The 21,676-nt window shown below is 37.6% G+C and overlaps 1 protein-coding gene, 1 long non-coding RNA gene and 1 pseudogene across 3 annotated transcripts; all 3 read left to right on the top strand.

The window, feature by feature from the left end:
• Positions 1-2,458: 2,458 nt before the first annotated feature.
• LOC121803538 lies at positions 2,459-4,414 on the top strand (annotated as a pseudogene).
• A 7,281-nt stretch (positions 4,415-11,695) lies between these two features.
• On the top strand, positions 11,696-13,531 carry LOC121802761 (diacylglycerol kinase 4-like). 2 transcript variants are annotated; one of them, XM_042202456.1, is made up of 4 exons: positions 11,696-11,856; positions 12,677-12,712; positions 12,781-12,839; positions 13,031-13,082. In XM_042202456.1, the coding sequence occupies exons 1-4, from the start codon at positions 11,707-11,709 to the stop codon at positions 13,050-13,052; spliced, it is 267 nt and encodes an 88-aa protein (XP_042058390.1). In that variant the 5' UTR covers positions 11,696-11,706; the 3' UTR covers positions 13,053-13,082. The 2 variants fall into 2 exon arrangements, with proteins under 2 accessions (XP_042058390.1, XP_042058388.1); XM_042202454.1 differs by lacking the exon at positions 12,781-12,839 and having other exon boundaries at positions 13,031-13,531.
• A 1-nt stretch (position 13,532) lies between these two features.
• On the top strand, positions 13,533-14,341 carry LOC121802762. Its single transcript, XR_006050845.1, has 3 exons — positions 13,533-13,669; positions 13,759-13,797; positions 14,152-14,341. It is a non-coding gene; the product is annotated as an uncharacterized LOC121802762 (long non-coding RNA).
• The last annotated feature ends 7,335 nt before the right edge of the window (positions 14,342-21,676 follow it).

Here is a 21,676-nt window from a genome sequence, read left to right as displayed (position 1 = left end):
ACATATGGGGGGCTGGACTTACTAAATCCATTGCAATCTTTATTTGGTGCCTCTTGTTGAACCGTATCCTGGTGGACTCCAAGCTCCAGTGGAGGAAAATCGAGCTGGCGTCTAAATGCCAATGCTGCCCACGGAGACCTAGTTCCGAGTCTCTCCAACACCTTTTCATCCGAGGCTGGGGAGCAACGAGTGTTTGGAGAGAGTTCGACGGGTGGTTTGAGGGGTCGCCCCACCCCTCCGGCTAAACGACACCATCCCATACAGGATTACAGCGTGGTCACTACGGATCCAACAACAAGATAGGAAACACCTCTGCTTCCTCATTCCTTATCTCATTCTGTGGTTCCTCTGGGCAGAGAGAAATAGGAGCTGGCATGAACAAGTTCAGTTTAAACCATTCAACGTGGTCTGGGAAGTCCAAATGTTCCTTCACAACAATATGGCCAACGGACATATCAAGCCAAAACAGTGAAGAGAAGTGAAGCTTAGAATGAGCATCCTGAACGAACCTGAGACAGGGGGCCCGAGACCGTTTGTCATGCCGATCAAATGGCAACCCCCGGATCGGCCGTGGATCAAGCTAAATACGGATGGTGCGTATAGGGCAGCAACGGACAAGGGAGGAGGGGGGTGTTATTCGGGATGATTCTGGGAAGTTGCTGCTGGCCTTTGCAACCCCCCTCGTCGCCCATTCTGCACTGGAGGCCGAGCTCTTGGGCTTGTACCATGGGTTGGTGGTAGCTAAGGAGTTTAATCTACCCATCTGGATTGAATTGGACTCGGAACAAGCTATCATTAACGGCAACACTTGGGGCCCGGCACATGTTTGCCGAGCTATGGCCCGCCTCCGCGCCTTCAAGCGAGAGCATACCATCCGAGCCACCTTCATTCACCGAGAGGGCAACAAGGCGGCCGACCTGCTCGCCAAGATGGGCATTGAACAGGATTCCCCCAATCGTTTGACCACCCACAATGCCCCGAGGACGCTCAAGGCCATTCTTCGAATGGACGAGATGGGGATCCCCAACATTCGAGTCCGGAATGAAGACAATGAGTAGTAAAAGCGTCGAGAAAGGAAGGAGCAATCAAGAGCTCACCGGATGCTAGAGAGTACGATGGTGTCGGGCTATCCCTGGCATGTCCCCCTCTTACTCTTATAGCGTACTTGTTCTAGCGGTTTTTGTAAATGTTGTTGGTTTCCCTAGACATAGATGGATCGACCTACTTGTAATCCCTCGAATGTAACTTCTTTGGTTTTGCAATATAGGGATGAGGGACCCACGAACCCTCCACCGTGAAGGTGTTTGATAAAAAAATGGTTGCATCATAGAAATTTGTTACAAATGGAAACAATTTTATCCGTCTATGATGCTAATGTATGCTTAGAAAAATAACTCTTCACATGTGCATCTGTTTTGCAAGTCATTTTGGTGTCTTTTGATCATTTCATTATAATTTTATCGTTCTTCTGTTTTTTTAGGATCATTTTTCTAGTTAGTTAATATGCTCTCATTGACGAAATTGTCAGTTTTCTATGTGTGGTTTCCTTCTCTACCTAAATATTTTATAGATTTAGCAACGTTAGCATGGTATTGTTCTGTGTTAGTAATTCTTTCTCCTATATTTACAAGTTTATGGATTCAATAATCTGCTTGTTTTGAATTTTCCTTTTCCTCTTAAGATGTAGTACCTTTAACAATTCTTTTGCCATTGTTGAACTTGGAAAAATTTATCATGTATATTTGAAGCAAAATAGTATATGAGGTGTAGATTAGTCCTCATATGTCTTTTTCTTTTTAATTGATATTCTCTTCATATACTGCTTTGCTTATTGGTCTTTTCTAAAAATGCTAGATAATACTACTATAGTATTAATATTGTCTTTGGTTCTTCCATGATAGAATATTAAACTTATTGAGATGCTTTTGTATGAAATGCATTAAAAAATATGGCCACCCATTCAAAATTGTTATCTTGCTAATGATAAAATCGGTACTTCAAATGGACTGCCAAAATTTCATAGCCGTAGTTTTGTCTCTTAATATATTTCATTCAAAATTTGCTTTTCATGTACACTTAATTTTTTGAAGATCCTTCACCTCCATTGCAGCAAAAAGGCGATTCCGTCGCCTTGACGGCCCCACACTCCGGTCTGACATCATGTGAGGGGTTCAATCAGGGTACGCAGTATGCCGTTAAGGGGAAGGCCTTAACCCACTGGCTGCCAGAAGCCCATCTCCAAGGCCTCACACTTGTGCCTGAGAGATGGAAGCAACTATACGACAGCAGTGGGATTCGAACCCAGGCTCATTGCAGCAAGATCTGCCCCTCCGTTGCCAACTGCGCTACGCCCCTACGGGCGATCCTTCACCTCCATGTTTTATGGGAAGAAAGGTTTTATGTCGCCACATGCTCGATGAATTGACTCTCTTCCCTGATTGGTAAAAATCTGAGCTGTATGATCAGAAGAGATATTACGTCGCAATGTCGGCGCCGATTAAACAACTGCTCCATCCATCACCACTTCTCCACCAAAATCTCATCGTCCTTCTCCAATCATGCCATCACATCCCTCAAACCGCTCGAATTCACTGTTTGATGGTGAAGACTGGTCTCGACCGAATCCCATTCCCACTGAGCAAGCTTCTCGCTCACGTCTCTACGCAGGATATTAATTACGCAAACTCCATCTTCAAACAGATAAAAAAGCCCCAATCTTTACATGTTCAACACCATGCTCCGCGGCCATTCTATCAGCCCCGATCCCGAAAATTCCCTCCTTTTGTTTAATCGCGTGAGGGCTGAGAATCGCAGCTTCGATTTCGATCAATTTACATTCATTTCAGTTCTAAAATCTTGCACCAATTTATTGGAGATTCGGGCTGGGATTGGAGTTCATACCGACGTCTTGAAATCTAGATTCGGTTCGGTTTTGAATGTGATGAATGCTCTTCTGCACTTTTATTGTGTTTGTGGCATGATTGAAGATGTGCGCCAAGTGTTTGATGAATTGCGTCTAAGAAAAGACCTGGTTTCTTGGAATACTTTAATGGGGGGGGTATCTTTGCGTGAAGGAATATTCTTGGTTTTGGAGTTATTTAAACTATTGTGCAGAGATAGGTTTGGTGTTAGTGTGAGTGTCACTACTATTTTCAGTGTTGTTTCAGTTGTGGGGCATTTGTTGAATGAATCATTGGGAGAAACTATACATGTGTTTTGCTTCAAGCTTGGTTTCTTGTCGAATTTAAACGTGGTTGCTGCTTTGAATGAAAATGATATTAAAAGAGATGTTGTGTTGTGGAACTATTTAATTGATGGATATGCAAGAAATGGTCTTCTTGAAGAAGCAATGGAGTTGTTGAGATTGATAAAGGATCACGGCGTACGGCCTAATTCTTCTATGGTGGCGGGGTTTCTCTCTGCTTGCTCTACCTCGGGGGCTCTTGGGATAAGTGAATATGTGCGTGGTTATGTTGAGGAGGAGCAGGTTGCCGATGGATGCGGTTCTTGGCACAGCAATAGTAGACATGTATGCAAAAAGTGGGCTTCTCGAAAAGGTGGTCGATGTTTTCAACCAGTTGGAGATTAAGGATGTCAAGAGCTGGACAGCTATGATCTCGGGTTGTGGAGTGCACGGGCAAGCAAATCACGCAGTCAAACTTTTTCGTAGGATGGAGGAGGAGGGTGTTGAGCCGAATGAGGTGACGTTTCTGACGGTTATGAATGCTTGTAGCCATGGAGGCTTGATGAGAGAAGGGTTGAGCTGTTTCGGGAAGATGGTGAATGTTTATCGGTTAAAACCAAAATCGAGCACTATGGATGCATGATTGATCTCTTGGGCCGTGCTGGCTTGCTGGAGGAAGCGTACGAGCTGATCAAAGGATTGCTGGTCGAGAGGGACGCCACTGCTTGGCGCGCATTGCTTGGAGCGTGTAGAATGTACGGAAATGTCAAGCTGGCCAAGCGCGTGAAGGAAGAGCTCGAAGGGATCTGTGAAAATCACGTGGCCGATTCACTCAGCCTTGTTGGTGCTTATGTTGCTGCTGGAATGGTAGCAGATCAAAGATAAGAAGTAGAGACTGCTAGGAAGGGCGCTGGATACACTACTAGAAAATTGACTTGTAATGACACTTAAAATTGTCACTAGAAAATTACTGTGCTGACACTTCATCTATAATGGCACTTATGCAAGTGCAGCACCGGGTACCTGTAGTAAGAGGTAGTGTGTAGATAGTACATCTATGATGACACTTTTTATGTTGAAGTGCAGTAACAATATATTATAAAGTGCAGTGAAAAGCTAGTGTGTAGATAGTACATCTATGCTGGCACTTTTTATAAAGTGTGATAAAAAAAGTGTAGTGAGAAGCAATTTTTCTAGTAGTGATATAGCAAAATTGATCTACCATTTTGATTTTAGTTTTTATTAATGGTAATTTCAAAAGTTCAATATCTTAGAAATTGCTATCTTTTACAATACAGTAATCACAAACTTAGAAAAAAAATCTGTACTTCAAATTTTAATTAATAATTTTTTTGTTTCAGCCATTGTGTCTTTTAAAGAGCAGGTTAAATCACAAACAGAATTGGATCCATCTGTTGAGAAGTTGATCCATTTATGTTATTCACGTCTCAAATGAGAAAAATGTTCAGGTGTTGCATCCAGAAACTTCAAATGTTTACACAACTTCTTTGTTGTTATCGACTACTTGGACTACTGAACTTAGCCCAAGCAGGGTTGTGTGAACAAGCCCTGCAAGAAGTTATTGATATTGTCACCCACATTGCTGCGATAGCATCGAAGTTTCCTAAAGAGAGTGGTGTGCTTTGCCTTTCAGGTCAGAAACTTTTATAGTTTGATACAATCATTACCTTGAAAATTTATTTGAATTTATTTGATTGGCTAAGTAGTCATTTCTCACAGTATTAACTTTTACATGTAGTTCTGAGATGCAAATGCTCCATATTTTTCTCTGATGTTCGCTGAAATTAAATTAATAAGTTTTTGGTTATTTCTTACATATGCTAGTTGTTACTTGATAGTTATCACTGTAAGAGTAGTTGCACAAACACTCATACTCAGCCATGAAGTGTCTTTGCACTTTTTGTCAATCTATGGGCCTTGGTTTTATGTTGGAGAGGTTAATTCCTTTTTCATCTGCATTTATTTTTGCATAGATCCGTGCTACTGGCTAATGTTTTTGAAGGAGTTTACAGGGCGAGTGACCCATTCCTATAGTTTATTTTACATTTTTTTCCTAGTTATGTTCTTGTTTTTGGTTAATTTTACTTTTACATGGCCCCACTTCAAGTAGTGAATGCTTAAGCATGAAAAGCTAATGATTCTAATGCCTTGGTATGCGGCCTGGTGGTGTCACATCGAATGAGATTTCCATGTGCCCTGCACAGATGCGCCTTACTAACCTGCTATTCGTATTTGGATGCATAGGGATTAGAGTATATAATTAATTCTACATTTAAACTAATTGGTGTCCTTCATAAGTTTGTTGGTCCTGGTGATACATTTTTTAAACTCGGCTTCCATATCTCGGTATGTGTTGGTGGGGGGAGGGGGGTTATTAAGAACAAATGAAGGATGTAAATCAAGAGTTGGAGAGGTTAGAATCCTACGAGTTTTGATAACAACTATCCTATGCTCAACTAAAGTCCAAATTATGCCGACAAAGGGTCTCAAGGGTTATTAAGCTATCATTAAGGTAAAACTATATCTTCTCTCGAAGCATACAATTTGTAGATTGTTACCTAGAACCAAAGTGTCCTTCGTAGAACTAAGGCAACAACTCCTAATAGCTCATAAGATACTTAGCTTCATTCAAAGGCTCAATCTCCCGATTATATTGGCAAAGATTTCAATTTATTTTCTTTCAAATTAAACTACTCATCTCTCATTATTGTAGTAGAATCCACATGCATTTATAAGGTGATCAGTCAAATAACTGTATAAGCACAAAAGGAATCAAAATAACTACATGAGCCAAAGCATAGGAAGAACTCTACGAATCATTGTATCTCCCTCGTAGAACTCTACGAAGTGTTTAGCTATTCATGTTCGTCACGAAAGTATATAACAATAGGAATGAAACATCATGAAAACGAAACTAACTACACCCTTGAGTTGGGGAATCTTGATTGGAAGCTCCTTCTTCAACCTAGGAATGGATTGGGGAAGTTCAATCTTGAATCCTTGCTCTCAAAGTTGTTTTCATGATGGAAGCTCCTTCAACTTTCTCTCTCTTGAATCCCTGCTCTCAAACTTAGGGCCGCTCCATGTTCTGGACAGCACGCAGTCTTCGTAAAATGGGCATAACGTTTTCTACAGAACTCCGATTGAGACGTACAAGATACCCACGCGAAGCTCTCTCAAAGACGAAGAGAATGATATGCATTATAAACAAATTGGGATTCAAAATCCCCATAAAAAGATTCTTCGGCCAAGGATGCTGCACATCCACATATTTTGTACCTTTTTCTACACATTCTTCACAAAATGGTCAAAATACCAACATAATAGAAAAGTAGATATTAACATGCCTAATATACACTAAATGTGATTGTGATTCATATAAAACTACCTTCTAAAACCATTCAAATCCAAGTATATCACTAGGGTTGATAACTCATCTATAGATGGAAATCTATGAACAAGAATGTCATTTTTGTCATAGAATTTCATGTATAGATGAGTTATCAACCCTACCCAAATATGCTTTTTTTAGGTACATTTTCCCTGCAAAAGGAGAGGGAAAAACTTGGATTCACAAATATCATAGTCCATCCAAAACTAAACTGGCAGTTGATGAAATAAATCATATGTGAATTTTGATAACAAAAAGTAAGGGAAATGACGTTCAAGACATTCTGTTCTTCTTCATATTTGAAGGCGACCATCGTCCCTTCTTCCTCAAGCTCCTCACACGGTCACTCCTCCTCAGCCTGATTTTCTTGGCCAGCTTCATCTTGATCCTCTGCTGCTCACCTTTTTTTTAACACCATTTCGTGGGTCCTCATCCCTCGATATCATCAGCCAAAATAATTACCCAAAAGCACAGTCCAAACCGGACTTGCAGGATCACAGAGACAGAGTATCAAGGTGTCCCTCCACATCAAGAAGGATAACGTCCTACTCTTGTCCATCACTCAACACCCCTAACTAATTACAATACTCAAAAAATGAATTATCCACGAAACTGGAGGTTCGGGACCCCCAGGTGTTCCATCCGAACCATAGCCATGACTAGGTGCGTTGCTGATTGTTGGTCAAAGATCTCGAGTTGTGCCGTGTTGCACCCCTGTTGTGCCAAGTGAGTTGCCACTTTGTTACCTTCAATTGCAATGTATGAGATTTTAGTATTCCTCGCCTTTAGCTTGTTTTTTATTTCTGTGAGTTGATGCCGCATCGTGGCTGCACCATACCGCCTCGCAGTTAACATTTGAGCGATTCCTTATTCCCCAATTTCAAGCCAAATTTGTTGCCCTCTTTCCATTGCCATGTTTAACCCAATGGACACCGCTTGTAGAGTTGCATCCATCCGAGAGCTTGCCACAACTTTTGCTTTGAATCCGCAGATAAGGTTCCCACCGTCATCTCTGAGTGTGCCTCCTGCCCCTGCTTCCCCATTGCTCCAAACTCCATCAACGTTTAGTTTGAGCCAACCCGTGTTAGGAGGAATCCACCTGATCAGTTTGATTTACTTTCTTGGTTTCTCCTTCCAAGCAGTAGTATAAGTTTGTCGCTAAGAGTGCAACCATTCCATTGAGCTTTTCCGAGTTTTCCGGCTGTGATGAGCTGCTGCAGATATTGTTGTATTCGGTTGATCACCGTTTCTGCTGTGAAGAGAGTCCCACGGTGGATCTTGTTGTTTCGTTCCGACCATATAAACTAAAGGGCCAAACAGGGGATCACCGAGCTTGCATGTGGTTTGTCTGATCTATTCAGCCATCTATTCCAGAATTTGATTCTCTTCTCCGGATCGTTGGCTGCTCTGTTCCATGATGGCAGGCTTGGGAACCAACCAGCACATATACCCCATACTTGCCTCGCCACCTCTCCGTGTAAGAAAAGAATTTCTCGTCTCCACCTCCGGTGCATTACAACACCTGCATTTGGAAGCAATACTGATTTTCCTCCATTGGAGTTTCACGTCAACCGGAATTCGGTTAGCCAGGAGCCTCCAGTTGAAGATGGAGATTGACGGGAGAATGCATTCATTCCAAATTAACTTGAGGACTTGTAGGGAGATTGGGTCCACCGTAGTGTATCCTTGCCACTTGAGACAATTGGAACCTTGACGATGTCCGCTGCAACTCCCATCGGCACCCCTAGCGGTTCAAGAATACTCCGTACCAGAGGATGATTCCATTCCCCATTCCTCCAGAATTCCTTGATTTTCCTATGTGGTAGTCTCACCCCCGGGTTGCACATCTCGCTAATCGGTATGTCCCCCCACCAGATGTCCTCCCAGAAATTAATTTCACCCTCTCCTACCGACCATCTGACATGGTTGTGAATTTTGTTTCTAGCCCTCACCATTCGCTTCCATGCAATACTTTGGTTCGTCAAATGAGGGACTTTTGAGGGGGCTGCATTGTGGCAATATTTCTGTAACATAAATGCAGCCCAGAGCAAATCTTTCTCTCTAAATCGTATCCAAAGTTTCATTCCGAAGGCCTCAACCATCTCCCCGAACTTCCGAATGCCAAGGCCTCCTTCTTCTGTGGGGTGGCAAATGTGCTCCCAACTAATCCAGTGTGTCGCTTTTTTTCTCGTGAGATGTCCCCCAGAAGAACCTCGCGAGTAGACCCTCCATTTGTTTCAAGGCCTCTTTTGTGGGTTCGAGGACTTGGAATACATGTAGAGGGATAGATCCGAGAGTGCTTTTGATTAGCAGAAGTCTTCCACCGAATGATAAGTGTTTGTGTGACCAGGTGTGGATGCGGGCAGAGATTTTATCTCTGAGGAACATAAACATATCGGTTTTCTTTCTTCCCTCTGATGCTCCACTTCCTGAACCTTTGACTGCAAAGGGGGTTCTCAACGGAGTGCTTCTCTTTCCCGCCTGAAGCAGGGACACGAGACTCTGAGGCAGTGGATTCTGTTCCATCGACATCAGAGGCGGCCTTAACCATCAATGCACCCCTTGTTGTTGAGAAAAAGGGTGCTTGAATCGGCCTCCCACAAAGGATCTTGATGCATAGCAATGGCATTGTGGGTCAACCTGATGCAAGGGTTAGCAGAAATTCTGGAAGTTGAGGGTGAAGTGAGACACACGGAGGAGAGGGAGAAGTGAAGAGAAGAGCCATTCCACCAATGTCGATAAGCCTCTCTCTACCAAATATGCTTTAAGTGTATAAGTGTAACAGTATGTGTCTTTAGGCCTAAAGTAAGAGAGAAATACCTGTACGAAATTTCCTAGAAGCATAAGACTATTTTTTTTAATCAAAAGCACCATGAGGGTGGAGGGTTCAGGCGGACCCACACTTGTGCATTACTAAGGACAATTACAACGAACACAACCAGAACACCGAGCTGCCCAAAGTGACGGCTCGCCAAAACCAATTAGAGTACAACGAGGGCCTCCCTACCAACTAGAGTGGTCATCAATGTACTCTTCACTATTCTATTACAATTAACATGGTGCAACCTTCACATCACAAAATCCAAGGTTCGTCACTTAATTGAGGCCCCGTGATGGACGATCCCTCCCGGATCAAGTTCCTCAATGAAGCCTTCCTTCTTCCAGTTGGGGAGCCCACATGAGACATTCATTGAGCAAGTGCTCGGCTCGTTCGCACTAGAGTCATCCCGATCGAATGACACCGTGGCGACATTGTCTTTCAAACGCAAATTGTCGATGTGTTGAGCTTTGGAGTGCATGTCTCCCTTATGTGCCTTGCCTTTCTCTTCCTCCTCGACCAATTGGAATCCATCCTCATCCATGCTTGGTTGACTCCCAAGGGCGCTCGAGGAGCCAACGGATCGATGTTCATTGTACCCTCCTTTGGAGTGCATGTCTCCCTTATGTGCCTTGCCTTTCCTCTTCCTCGACACCAATTGGAATCCATCCTCATCCATGCTTGGTTGACTCCCAAGGGGCGCTCGAGGAGCCAACGGATCGACGTTCATTGTAGCCTCCTTGTTCTTCTCTTGTTGCCACTATCTTTTTCCTTGTTCGTGTGATCAATGTTCAGTGAGGTGCCAACCCTAATCGCCGCCTTTGGACACCATTCTCGACGGATGATCTTGTGATCGTGGCTAGGGTAGAACGCCTTGGTTGGTGTTCGGTAATCCTTTCCTCCAACACGACCCTTCCTTCCCAACGCATGACACTCATCAATGACATGCCCAACATGCTTACAATTCTCGCAAAACAATGGGATACGGTCCCATGCTACTTTGTCTTGAATTTTTGCCTAGGATGTTTAGCATGATCTCCTCCGTCGGGGGGTTGGAGATATCAATCTCAACACATATCCTAGCAAAAGAGAGCCGGTTTGATTGATTTTGGCATGGTCCGCTTGTAACGGCTTGCCTAGTAGCTTGCCGATCGCCATGAGGGCCGATTCCTCAAAAAGATGGGTTGGTAGTCCCATGATATTGCACCATACGGCAACGATGGGCGACTCAAAGAACGTATCAAAGTCCGGTGCCCATTTTGAACACCCTCATTGGGTAATGTCAACAAACCAACCGGACTCCCAATTAGGGCCACTTAAGACCTTAGCATAATCAGCCATATCTTGGAATTGAATTAGGATGTGCTTGGCATTCAAGTTTTCCAACAGGTGAAAGAACTATCCCAACCAGTCCCCATACCCCCTAAGCTTTTTATGAATTTGGAAATGAAGAAGGAAGTTGAGTGGGAAACTTCCCAACAATGGCTAGTCCTAGTTTCTCTGAGAGATATTCCGTTTCAACATCGGTAAAGGAGAGATAAGGTGTACCTTCAAAGTCTCCGGCTGTCCCCAAAGGTGTGACTTGCCGGCGTCGAGTGGGATTGTCTCGTCCTTATGGTTTTATGTGGTGTGTTGAGCCTCCCACCATGCACCCCGTGCCCCCATGAGCGAACAAGTTTTTAGCCTCCTTAGCCATGCATGCTTCGCCGCGGGACCAGGTTTTCCGGCGGGTACTCCGGCGGCCGGCCGTCGTGCCATGGTCCCTCTTGTCTCCATCAATGCCGAATTGGGTGTGGATAGCACATGGTGCTGAATTTGAATTCAAAATGGCATTTACCTCAAATGGACCGGCTGCGCCTAAAAACTTGCACAGGGATATGGCGTATTAGTATCTAGGCGTATTGAGTATGGCTGGATATGTCTGGTTCATTATTAAATAATAAAATATACTTCTATTTATACATAATTAAAAAATTTGAAAATCTCAAAAATATAACATCTAAACTCTTAAACAATTAACTCGTAGCACTCAAGCTAACTCCTCTCTTTTTATCGTAAGTTTCCCCTTACATTTTAGCTTTGGATGCATCATTCCTATTGAATATGCATTGCTTGACTTGTCACATACTCACATGGACCTTTTGTCTTGTTTATGGATCTGTTTCTATGCTATCATTCATCTATATTACATGTTGATTATGAAGGAACTTGAAGTTGAAGGGGAGCTTCCAGAGTTAGGTTTCTTGTTGTCAAGAAGTATTTATAATCATCTCAGCATGGGTTTTTATTTGAATGCTAAACTTTCTCTTTAATATGGTTATTACTGTCACTCTGACAAAATACTACGTGTGTTATGAGGGTATGGATGCCCATGTTGCGTACGGTTTTGTACATTTACACAATGAAAAACCTTACCTTGCTGAAGGTCCCATTTCTAATAAGGTAAGATCATTCTTCCATTTCCAAACACTGATTTTGATCCACGGGATGCATGAATTCTGATATAATGACCCAACATCAGATTAGGGATGTCAATCCAGCCAAAACCCGTGAGTCAACCTGAACAACGGCCGATAAAAATTATAGGGTTGACATACCTAATCAAGATCCTTGGTTTTCAATTGAATGCTTTCATTTTCGTATATATTCTCTTTTTAACATTCATTATTTGCTCCACGTCAAAAGTATTTGAATTCAATATAATCTACAATGATGTGATGCTTATGAGCTGGTGAATGCTAAGTGTAAATAATTTGTTATTAATGAAAATAATTTTCTGTTAACCAATATAGCACTCACAATCATCTATTTCCAGATTATTAAAATAAGCCACAAAATCAGGAACTATAGAAATTATGCATGGTTTAATTCTAATAGTACATAATTTGCTTAACTAAAAAATAATTTTCTGTTTCATTAAGCCATGCATAATTTCTTTAGTTCTTGATTTTTGTGCTTATTATTATTAATAATATGGAAATAGATGATTGTGAATTGCATATATTGGTCGAATAACAGATTCAAAACAATTATAATCCTAATAATTGTCTTCTCATTATTTTAAGTTCATAAATTACATGGAATAAACACCAACCAATCACAACTATTAGTATAGCACACAAGGATTTGAGTTAATTCACAAGTTTAATAAAATCCATATTTATGGTGCAACACCCATTGCTTAAGTACAATTTTCCATGATTTATTTTTACAAAGATTATATCTTACTTTCATAATTCTTAATTGTGCATCCCTAATGCAGATGATATACACCATGCAGCAGTTATCCAGGTTTAAGGTTGGTTTGTGTGACATTCTTGTAACTGACCATTAAACATTACTTCTCGAGTCCTTTGAATATTCCAGATTTATCACTGTATCGACCATGCTAACCAGCTAACTACAAGATTGTCATTCTTCTCAAGGTGGTTCTTTATCATTGAAATGTCATCTGAGCTCTTTATCAGCAGTGGTTTTCGTTGCATGAACAACTTTATTATAATATATTTACAAGTTAGCTTCTGCTTTCTTTTTTGTGTAACCTTCACGTTGTTTAGTTCAATCTTTCATAATAAGTTGTACCATTATTCAATATGCTTTTCACATTGTTGCCCAGGTCTTTGAAGAACATCATTTAAATTGGGAGCAAATCCCAGTCCCATCAAGTTTGTCTTATCTCTGTCTCATACATAAGAATTAAGATTGTTTCTATTTGCATCACATGAGGTTAGTTAATCTAAATTTTTTTATTTTAACTTCATGGTTTGGCAGCTCCACCATTGAAATTTATTGATTTGCCCGGGGTAGATAAGAGAAATGTTGATGATTTAGTGGCGAGTACCTTCTTAACAAGATTCAATTTCACAGGCACCCGAAGTTGCATCAGCCAAAGCTATTACAATTGTAAAGGAACTAGATGGAGAATACAGTTTGCTATCCTATTTTGTCTTATTCATGAAATTAAGAGGGGGGGAAAATAGAAACATTGTCTGCCATTGTGTCAAATTTTATTATGTGTTTGAGTAACTTATATTTAACTTTTAAATAGCTACAAGAACTGTTGGATTTATCCGATCTGCACTAACCTTTTTATTATGTGTTTGAGTAGCTTATATTTATTTTTAAATAGGTACAAGAATTGTTGGAGTGATCAAATCAGCGCTAACCTTACTCCTTGCAGGATATTTGTTAAAGAAGACTACAAAACTAATAGTAGGAGCCGCAGATGAGTCGTCTTGACTGGAAAAACAGAAAAGTGAGTTCCTTGACTTGCACTGCTACTTAAAGTAATGTCTTTTCATGATATCAAGACATTAACTTTCCATAACCTATGCATCTTGGAAGAGAGGCATTTTCGTGGGTGGTGGTGTCATTACACTGAAGGTACTTTATATCTGTGTGATACACATTTTACCTAGCCCTCTAGTTTAGTACTAGAATATGTTTATATGCTACACAGAGCTTCTAAAGATGTTAGAAACTGGGGGATTTTAAATAATATATTACAAATACTAGGGAGTCATATGGAGGACGTGTTAATATACCTACTAATCAGAATGGTATTTCATTGCTGCATGTTGTGCATGTTGTGGAGCTGTATGACTTGAACTTGTTTCATTGTTTTTGTCTTAATGGTCCATAACATCTGGTTCGTAAAAGTTTTCATATGATTTTATAGAGCCACATAAGTTACATCTCGATTAACCAATCCTGTCATTTTGTTGTTGCAACACTCAGGAATTTAACTTTGAAGAAGCTGCAGAAGATGAGGAACCCCCCTCCTCAAAAGAAATGGTTCCACGACTTACTCCCTCCGTCCCATCTCATGTGATAGATTTCTTTTCGGCACGAGAATTAAGAAAATGATATGTATTGAGTTAAAGTGGACACAGTAAAGTATGAGAGAGGAAAAAGTAAGAGGGATAAAGAGAGAATAAAATAAGAAAGAGAGAATAAAGTAAGAGAGAAGGAATAAATTAAGCCATGGTTGAAGTTTTATTTTTAGCTAAAAAAGGAAATCAATCACTTGATATGGGACAACCCAAAATGGAAAGTTGATCACTTAAGGTGGGACGGAGGGAGTATAATTTAATTATTTTGTACCACTATTATTATTATTTAACAATAATTATTTAATTTTTTTATAAATTTAAAATTATGTATCATAGTACATAATAATAATAATAACTATAATTATAATATTTATAGCTTATAATTATTAGTTTTATAATAGTAAAAAATATGTTATTATTATTTGTAATTGTTTTCATTATTATTTTGCTAATAATTTATAATATTTTAAATAATTCAAATATAATTTGAATTATGAGTAATATAGTAATAAGTAACAATTATTATTTTACAATTTATTTATAGTGTATGACCGACGCCTATGTTTATAGTGTGTTATGTATGTATTTTTTTATATGTATATTTTTTGCTGTTTGTGTGTGAAAAGTGTATATTGAGGGAGAGTGCTTGTATTTTGTGCATATGTGTTAACTGTTTTGTTTAATTAGTATGTTTGGTTTGTGTATAGTTGCAATAAATTGTTTATAGTGTGAGTGTAATGTATGTATTTTGTATATAGTGTGTGTAGGGTGTATATTGTGGGTGCAATGCTTGAATGTTGTGTTTAATGTGTGTATATGATGTATTCATAGTGCGTGCTATGCTATTTTCTGTACGTGTCTATTTTGTGTAGTGTAAGTGTAGAGTATTATGTGCATTGTGTGTATAATGTGAGTAGTGTGGGTATTTTGTGCATAGTGTGTATTTTGTGTTTAGTGTGTGTATAGTGTTGTATTTTGTTTGTCTTCATAATGTGTGCTATGTTAGTATTTTCTTTACATTCTAATTTTGTGTATAGTGTGAGTGTAGTGTAATAATGTGCAGTGTGTATAATGTGAGTGGTGTGGGTATTTTGTGCATACTGTGTGTATTTTGTGCATACTGTGTGTATGTGCAATGTGTATATAAGGGTGCAATGTTTCTATTTTATGTATATTGTGTTTATAGAGTGTATTATGTGTGTATTTGCTATACGTTTTTGTAATGTGTGTATGTGTAAATAAATAACTATGTAAATGAAGAGTGTAAATAAATAACTATAGCAAATGTGTGAGTGTATTATGTGTGTATTTGTTGGGCTGCCGTGAATAAATGAAGAGTGGTCCAAAATTCAAAAAATATAGTTATTTTATGTAATGTGTGTATATAAGGGTGCAATGTTTCTATTTTATGTATATTGTGTTTATAGAGTGTATTATGTGTGTATTTGCTATACGTTTTTGTAATGTGTGTATGTGTAATATGTATATAAGGGTGCAATGTTTCTATTTTGTGTATATTGTGTTTATAGAGTGTATTATGTGTGTATTTGCTATACGTTTATATTAGTGTGTAGTATGCGCAGTGGACCGTTATTAGTGTGTATAAAGTGTGTCTTTTGTGTATCGTTTGATTAGTATGTTTAATTTGTGTATAGTTGCAATGAAATGTGTGTATATTTGCAATGAATTGTGTGTATAGTATACGTGCAATATGTATTTCGTGAATACTATGTAGCAAGTGTATAGTGTTTTATATTGTGTGTGTACTTTGTCTGTAATGTGTGTGGTTTGTATAGCGTGTGCATTATGTGTGTGTATATTGTGCATATTGTGAACTTTTTGCATAGTGTGTATGTTTTGTGAATAGTGTAGTTTATGTTGTGTATAATGTGTTTATATTTATGCGTAAGTGTGTGCATTCTGTGCAATGTGTGTATGTGCAGTGTGTATTTTTTGTTGTATATATACATGTTGGTGCAATGCATGTATTTTATGTATAGCGTGTTTATAGTGTGTGCTATGTGTATTTTTTGTGCATGTATTTTTGTGTAGGGTGTATGTATTTCGTGGGTGTAGTTATCTGTATTTTTTGTAATGTGTAGTGTGTGCATTTTAAGATAAAGTGTGTTTAGGTTATTTGTTTTGTGTGTAGTTGTGAAGTGTTTATTTTGTGTATATTGCTTGCATTTTGTGTATACTTTGTGTTGTGTGCAGTGTTTGTATTTTGTTTATAGTGTGTGTATTTTTTGGATAGGGTATGACCGACGCCTATGTTTATAGTGTGTTATGTATGTATTTTTTTATATGTATATTTTTTGCTGTTTGTGTGTGAAAGGTGTATATTGAGGGTGAGTGCTTGTATTTTGTGCATACGTGTTAACTATTTTGTTTAATTAGTATGTTTGGTTTGTGTATAGTTGCAATAAATTGTGTGTATAGTGTGAGTGTAATGTATGTATTTTGTATATATCGCGTATTGTGTTATTTTTATATAGTGTGTTTTGTGTATAGTGTGTGTAGGGTGTATATTGTGGGTGTAATGCTTGAATATTGTGTTTAATGTGTGTATATGATGTATTCATAGTGTGTGCTATGCTATTTTCTGTACGTGTCTATTTTGTGTAGTGTAAGTGTAGAGTATTATGTGCATTGTGTGTATAATGTGAGTAGTGTGAGTATTTTGTGCATAGTGTGTGTAGTGTGAGTATTTTGTGCATAGTGTGTGTAAAGTGTGTGTATTTTATGTTTAGTGTGTGTATAGTGTTGTATTTTGTGTTTAGTGTGTGTGTATAGTGTTGTATTTTGTTTGTCTTCATAATGTGTGGTATGTTAGTATTTTCTTTACATTCTAATTTTGTGTATAGTGTGAGTGTAGTGTAATAATGTGCAGTGTGCATAATGTGAGTAGTGTGGGTATTTTGTGTATACTTTGAGTATTTTGTGCATGTTTATATTTTGCGTGTATTATGTGATGTGTATGTGTGTTTATATTTTGTTGTGATGTGTGTGTATGTGCAATGTGTATATAAGGGTGCAATGTTTCTATTTTATGTATATTGTGTTTATAGAGTGTATTATGTGTGTATTTGCTATACAATTTTACGTATATTGTGTTTATAGAGTGTATTATGTGGGTATTTGCTATACCTTTTTGTAATGTGTGTATGTGCAATGTGTATATAAGGGTGCAATGTTTCTATTTTGTGTATATTGTGTTTATAGTGTATTATGTGTGTATTTGCTATACGTTTATATTAGTGTGTCTAGTGTGTAGTATGCGCAGTGGACCGTTATTAGTGTGTATAAAGTGTGTCTTTTGTGTATCGTTTGATTAGTATGTTTAATTTGTGTATAGTTGCAATGACATGTGTGTATATTTGCAATGACATGTGTGTATAGTGTATGTGTAATGTGTATTTTGTGAATACTATGTAGTTTGTGTATAGTGCGTGTATTACGTGCAATATATGAAGTATGTATTTTGTGGTTTGTGTATGTGGGCGTAATGGTTGCGTTTTGTATATTTTGTGTATAGTGTCTTATTTCTATAGTGCAAGTATATTTTGTGTATAGTGTCTGATTTCTATAATGCATGTATTTTGGTTTATAGTGGGGTAATGTACAAATTTTGTGCATAGGTGTATTAATAATAATATTAAACTATAATTATAGTATTTATAATTATTATTTTAATAGTAATAATATATTATTATAATAATAGTAATTATTAGTATTCATTATTGTCTTCATTAGCATTGTACTAATTAATTAACAATATATTAAATAATTATAATATAGTTATTTCAATTATGAATGATATATTGATAAGTAATAATTATTATTTTGAACAATATATTAAATAATTATAATATAAGTAGCAATTATTATTTTATTATTTATTTATAAATTAATAACTAATAAAAAATGTCTTTATTAAATTTTGAATTTATGAATTATATCTAGTTAAAACATCAGTAAATATTTATAATTTAGTTTATTATCACTATAATAATGATTATTATATTATTATTATTGTTTTTATTATTATGTTATCTAATTGTATTGTGAGTTTATATTGGGTGCTATACATCTTATAATTTTTGTGTGTAGTGTATGTATTTTGAGTATAGTGGTGTATTTTGTGTATAGTATGTTTATTGTGTGTGCTATTTGTATATTTTCTACATGTGTATATTTTGTATAGTGGGTGTAATTTGTTTATTTTGTATAATGTGTGGCAGTGTGTATGCTCTATGTACTCTGTATGTACTGTGTGTAGTTGTGTATATTCTGTATGTATATATAGTGCACGACATTTTATGTATAGTGTATATTTAGCTTGTAGTGTTTGTAATGTGCGTTTATAATGTGTAGCGTATGCATTATGTGCAATATATGTTGTGTGTATATATATATGTTGGTGCAATGCATGTATTTTGTGTATATCGTATTTATAGTGTGTGCTATGTGTATATTTTTGTATGTATTTTTGTGTAGTGTGTATGTATTTTGTAGTTGTAGTTGTAGTTGTCTGTCTATATTTTTTGTAATGTGTAGTGAGTGCATTTTAAGATAAAGTGTATTTAGTTTATAGTGATTATGTTGTGCGTATTTTGTGTATAGTTTGATTAGTATGTTTGGTTTGGGAATAGTTGCTACGAAAATGTGTTTTACTTGTGTTTAGTTTGTTTGTTTTGTGTATAGTGTGTGAAGTGTTTGTGTTTTACGTATATTATGGATATATTGTATATATTGTGTGTATTTTGTGTTGGGTGTATACGCGCGGTTCTTGTATTTTGTGTATAGCATGTGTCTAGCGCGTATATTTTATTTTTAGTGTGTGTTATTTATATTTTTCTTGTGCATGTACAATTTGTATATAGTGTGTATTTTGTGTAATACTTTGTTTATTATAATGTGTGTATTTTGCATTTAGTGTGTAGTATGTGAAGTGTCTATTTTGTGTATACTTTTTGTATTTTGTTTATACTTTATTTCATGTTTAGTGTGTTTATATGTTTGTTTTGTGTGAAGTGTTTGTATTTTGTTTATGTGGGTGTTTTTATGTAAATTGTGTGTATTTTGTGTTGTGTGTGTTGCAGTGCTTATATCTTGTGTGTAGTGTGTTTAGTTTGTTTGTCTTGTGTATAGTGCGTGAAATGTTTATATTTTGTGTATATTGTTGTTATTTTATTTATGTTGTGTGTACTCTGTACAGAGGATGTGTTGCAGTGTTTGTATTTTGTGTATAGTGTGTGTCAAGTGCGTATATTTTATGTATAGTGTGTGGTTCTTGTGCGTATTGTTTGTATACTTTGTCTATAATGCTTGTATTTTTGTATCGGGTAAATATCAATTTTGGTCCTAAACATAAGACCAAAATACGAATTTGGTCCAAAATATTCACTTTTTGAAAAATAAGTCCATAACAAATGAAAATTGTCAACAAATCATTACTAAAATTGAAATATTTACGAATATGTATAAGTGAAACACCAGAACTTGTAAGACAAAGATTTAAATCTTAGGAAAATACATTAAAAAGGAAAGAAAATAAGACCAACCTTACCGGCGGGCTGAAGTCGGCATCCGGCAGTGGTGGTGGCGTCAGAACAAGGAGGGAGTGGGTTGGGAGGCTGCTCTGGCGGAATGGCGGCGGCGGCAGACCCGGGGGAGAGAAAGTTAGATCTGAAGATGAAGAGGTGGCGGGGCGCCGCGCTGGAGGCGGCGGACGGCAGAGGCAGGAATTTAGGGGTGAGGAGTCTCATTTCATTAGGGTTAGATATAAATGAGGTGGAAGATGAGTTTGATATGTAGGGTTAATATTTATTTGTTGTTGGGCTGCCGTGAATAAATGAAGAGTGGTCCAAAATTCAAAAAATATAGTTATTTATTTATGTGGGTTGAAGATGAAATATGGTCATGGCCCAGATTAGTTCTTTTGGGACGAAGGATTAATAATTACTTTTAGCCTAAATTTGAGTATATGTACAATTAATAAGTTTTAATTACTCCTTATTGTGTAATTAATTAAGCTTAAAATAATTTAATTTAAGCTTTGAATTAATTTTTGAAATCTTACATAAGCCAAATAAATATTTGTGAACTTAAGATTAATAGGAGAAACACATGGTTTTAGGCGCATCCATAAATTACTCCATCTTCTCGAAGCTAAGAATTGTTTGACTTTTATTTTCTTTTCCAAAAAGGGAAAAACTGGCCAGGAGAATAACATCGAGAAACAAGGAATTTATCTCAAAACCTTGGACAACGTAAATTGTCACGACCACAACTCCCTAGTGCTAGTGAGCGTAGTTATTTCGCAACTAAATTAAACTCATCAATCATAAACTAATCATAAAAGGAATACCTGACTAAAAAAATAGTCTTGAAGGCGAAAGGGTACAACCAAGTCAAAATTAAAGTATTTAGGCTAATTTCATTGTTTCACTAGGACAATACTTAAACAGGCAACGGAAGGTTCCAAGACAATCATTATTCATAAGTTCCTCCCAACACTTTCAGCACCTCGATCACCTTCAACCTACGCGTTAGAAAAATAAACATGCAGGGCTGAGTATTTGGTATACCCAGTGGACTTAGTGCTAAAAATAGTTCTTATTTAATTGTCAGCCATAGTTGAGTGAACACGAGATTTTTATTTGAACTAAGGCCCGAGTCACTAAATTCTTTTTTTCATTTCTTGAATTTGATTGCACAATCACATAAACATAATATGAACCAGGAATGTGACCACATTCCACGACGGTCACTGGACCGGCCAACTCGAAAGCTAGCACACGGTCCCCATATGTGTACACTAGTCCGAGTAGGGTTTGCGGCCCTACTGGGACCCGAATTCGATTTAACATGTTTGACATAGCCAAGCAGATAGGTAATTATAAAACAAAACGTGGCATGACAATATATTGAAAATATATTCACGTTTTCACATAAAATCATGTTCGAAAAGAAAGCCCATCTCAAAAGCTATATCTCTCTAGCCGAACAATCTCCTTGATTTGATTTTAGACGACGCACGAAGACGTCCCTTTAGTAATATGAGAATAATACTTGATTAAACTTTAAGAAGCCAAATACTTTATCATGAGTGCATTCTAAATGCATGATCATTTTATTCATTCCCTTTCTTTAACTCATAAGGGGTCCTTGAGCATTAATTAAATCATGCGATTTAATTTATATGGAGGTCTATAAATTTTGTTTAACGGAGGAGTGTTACTTCCTATGTAAATCATTCAAGCATTAAAATAAAATCCGGGTGTTATATTTTATTATCATGAAATATAACTATCGTCCAACTCCTCATATGCATTATTATTATTATTACATCTATTCCCCCCCCCCCCCTCTTTTTTAGGCAGCCCACTCCCCAAATAATTTTTTTTCCTCAAACATAATTGGTGAGG

Source organism: Salvia splendens, chromosome 5 (genome assembly GCF_004379255.2).
Source record: "Salvia splendens isolate huo1 chromosome 5, SspV2, whole genome shotgun sequence".
NCBI lineage: Eukaryota > Viridiplantae > Streptophyta > Magnoliopsida > Lamiales > Lamiaceae > Salvia > Salvia splendens.
The sequence above is the reverse complement of the archived record's forward strand: the minus strand, read 5'-3'. Positions and strand labels throughout refer to the sequence as shown.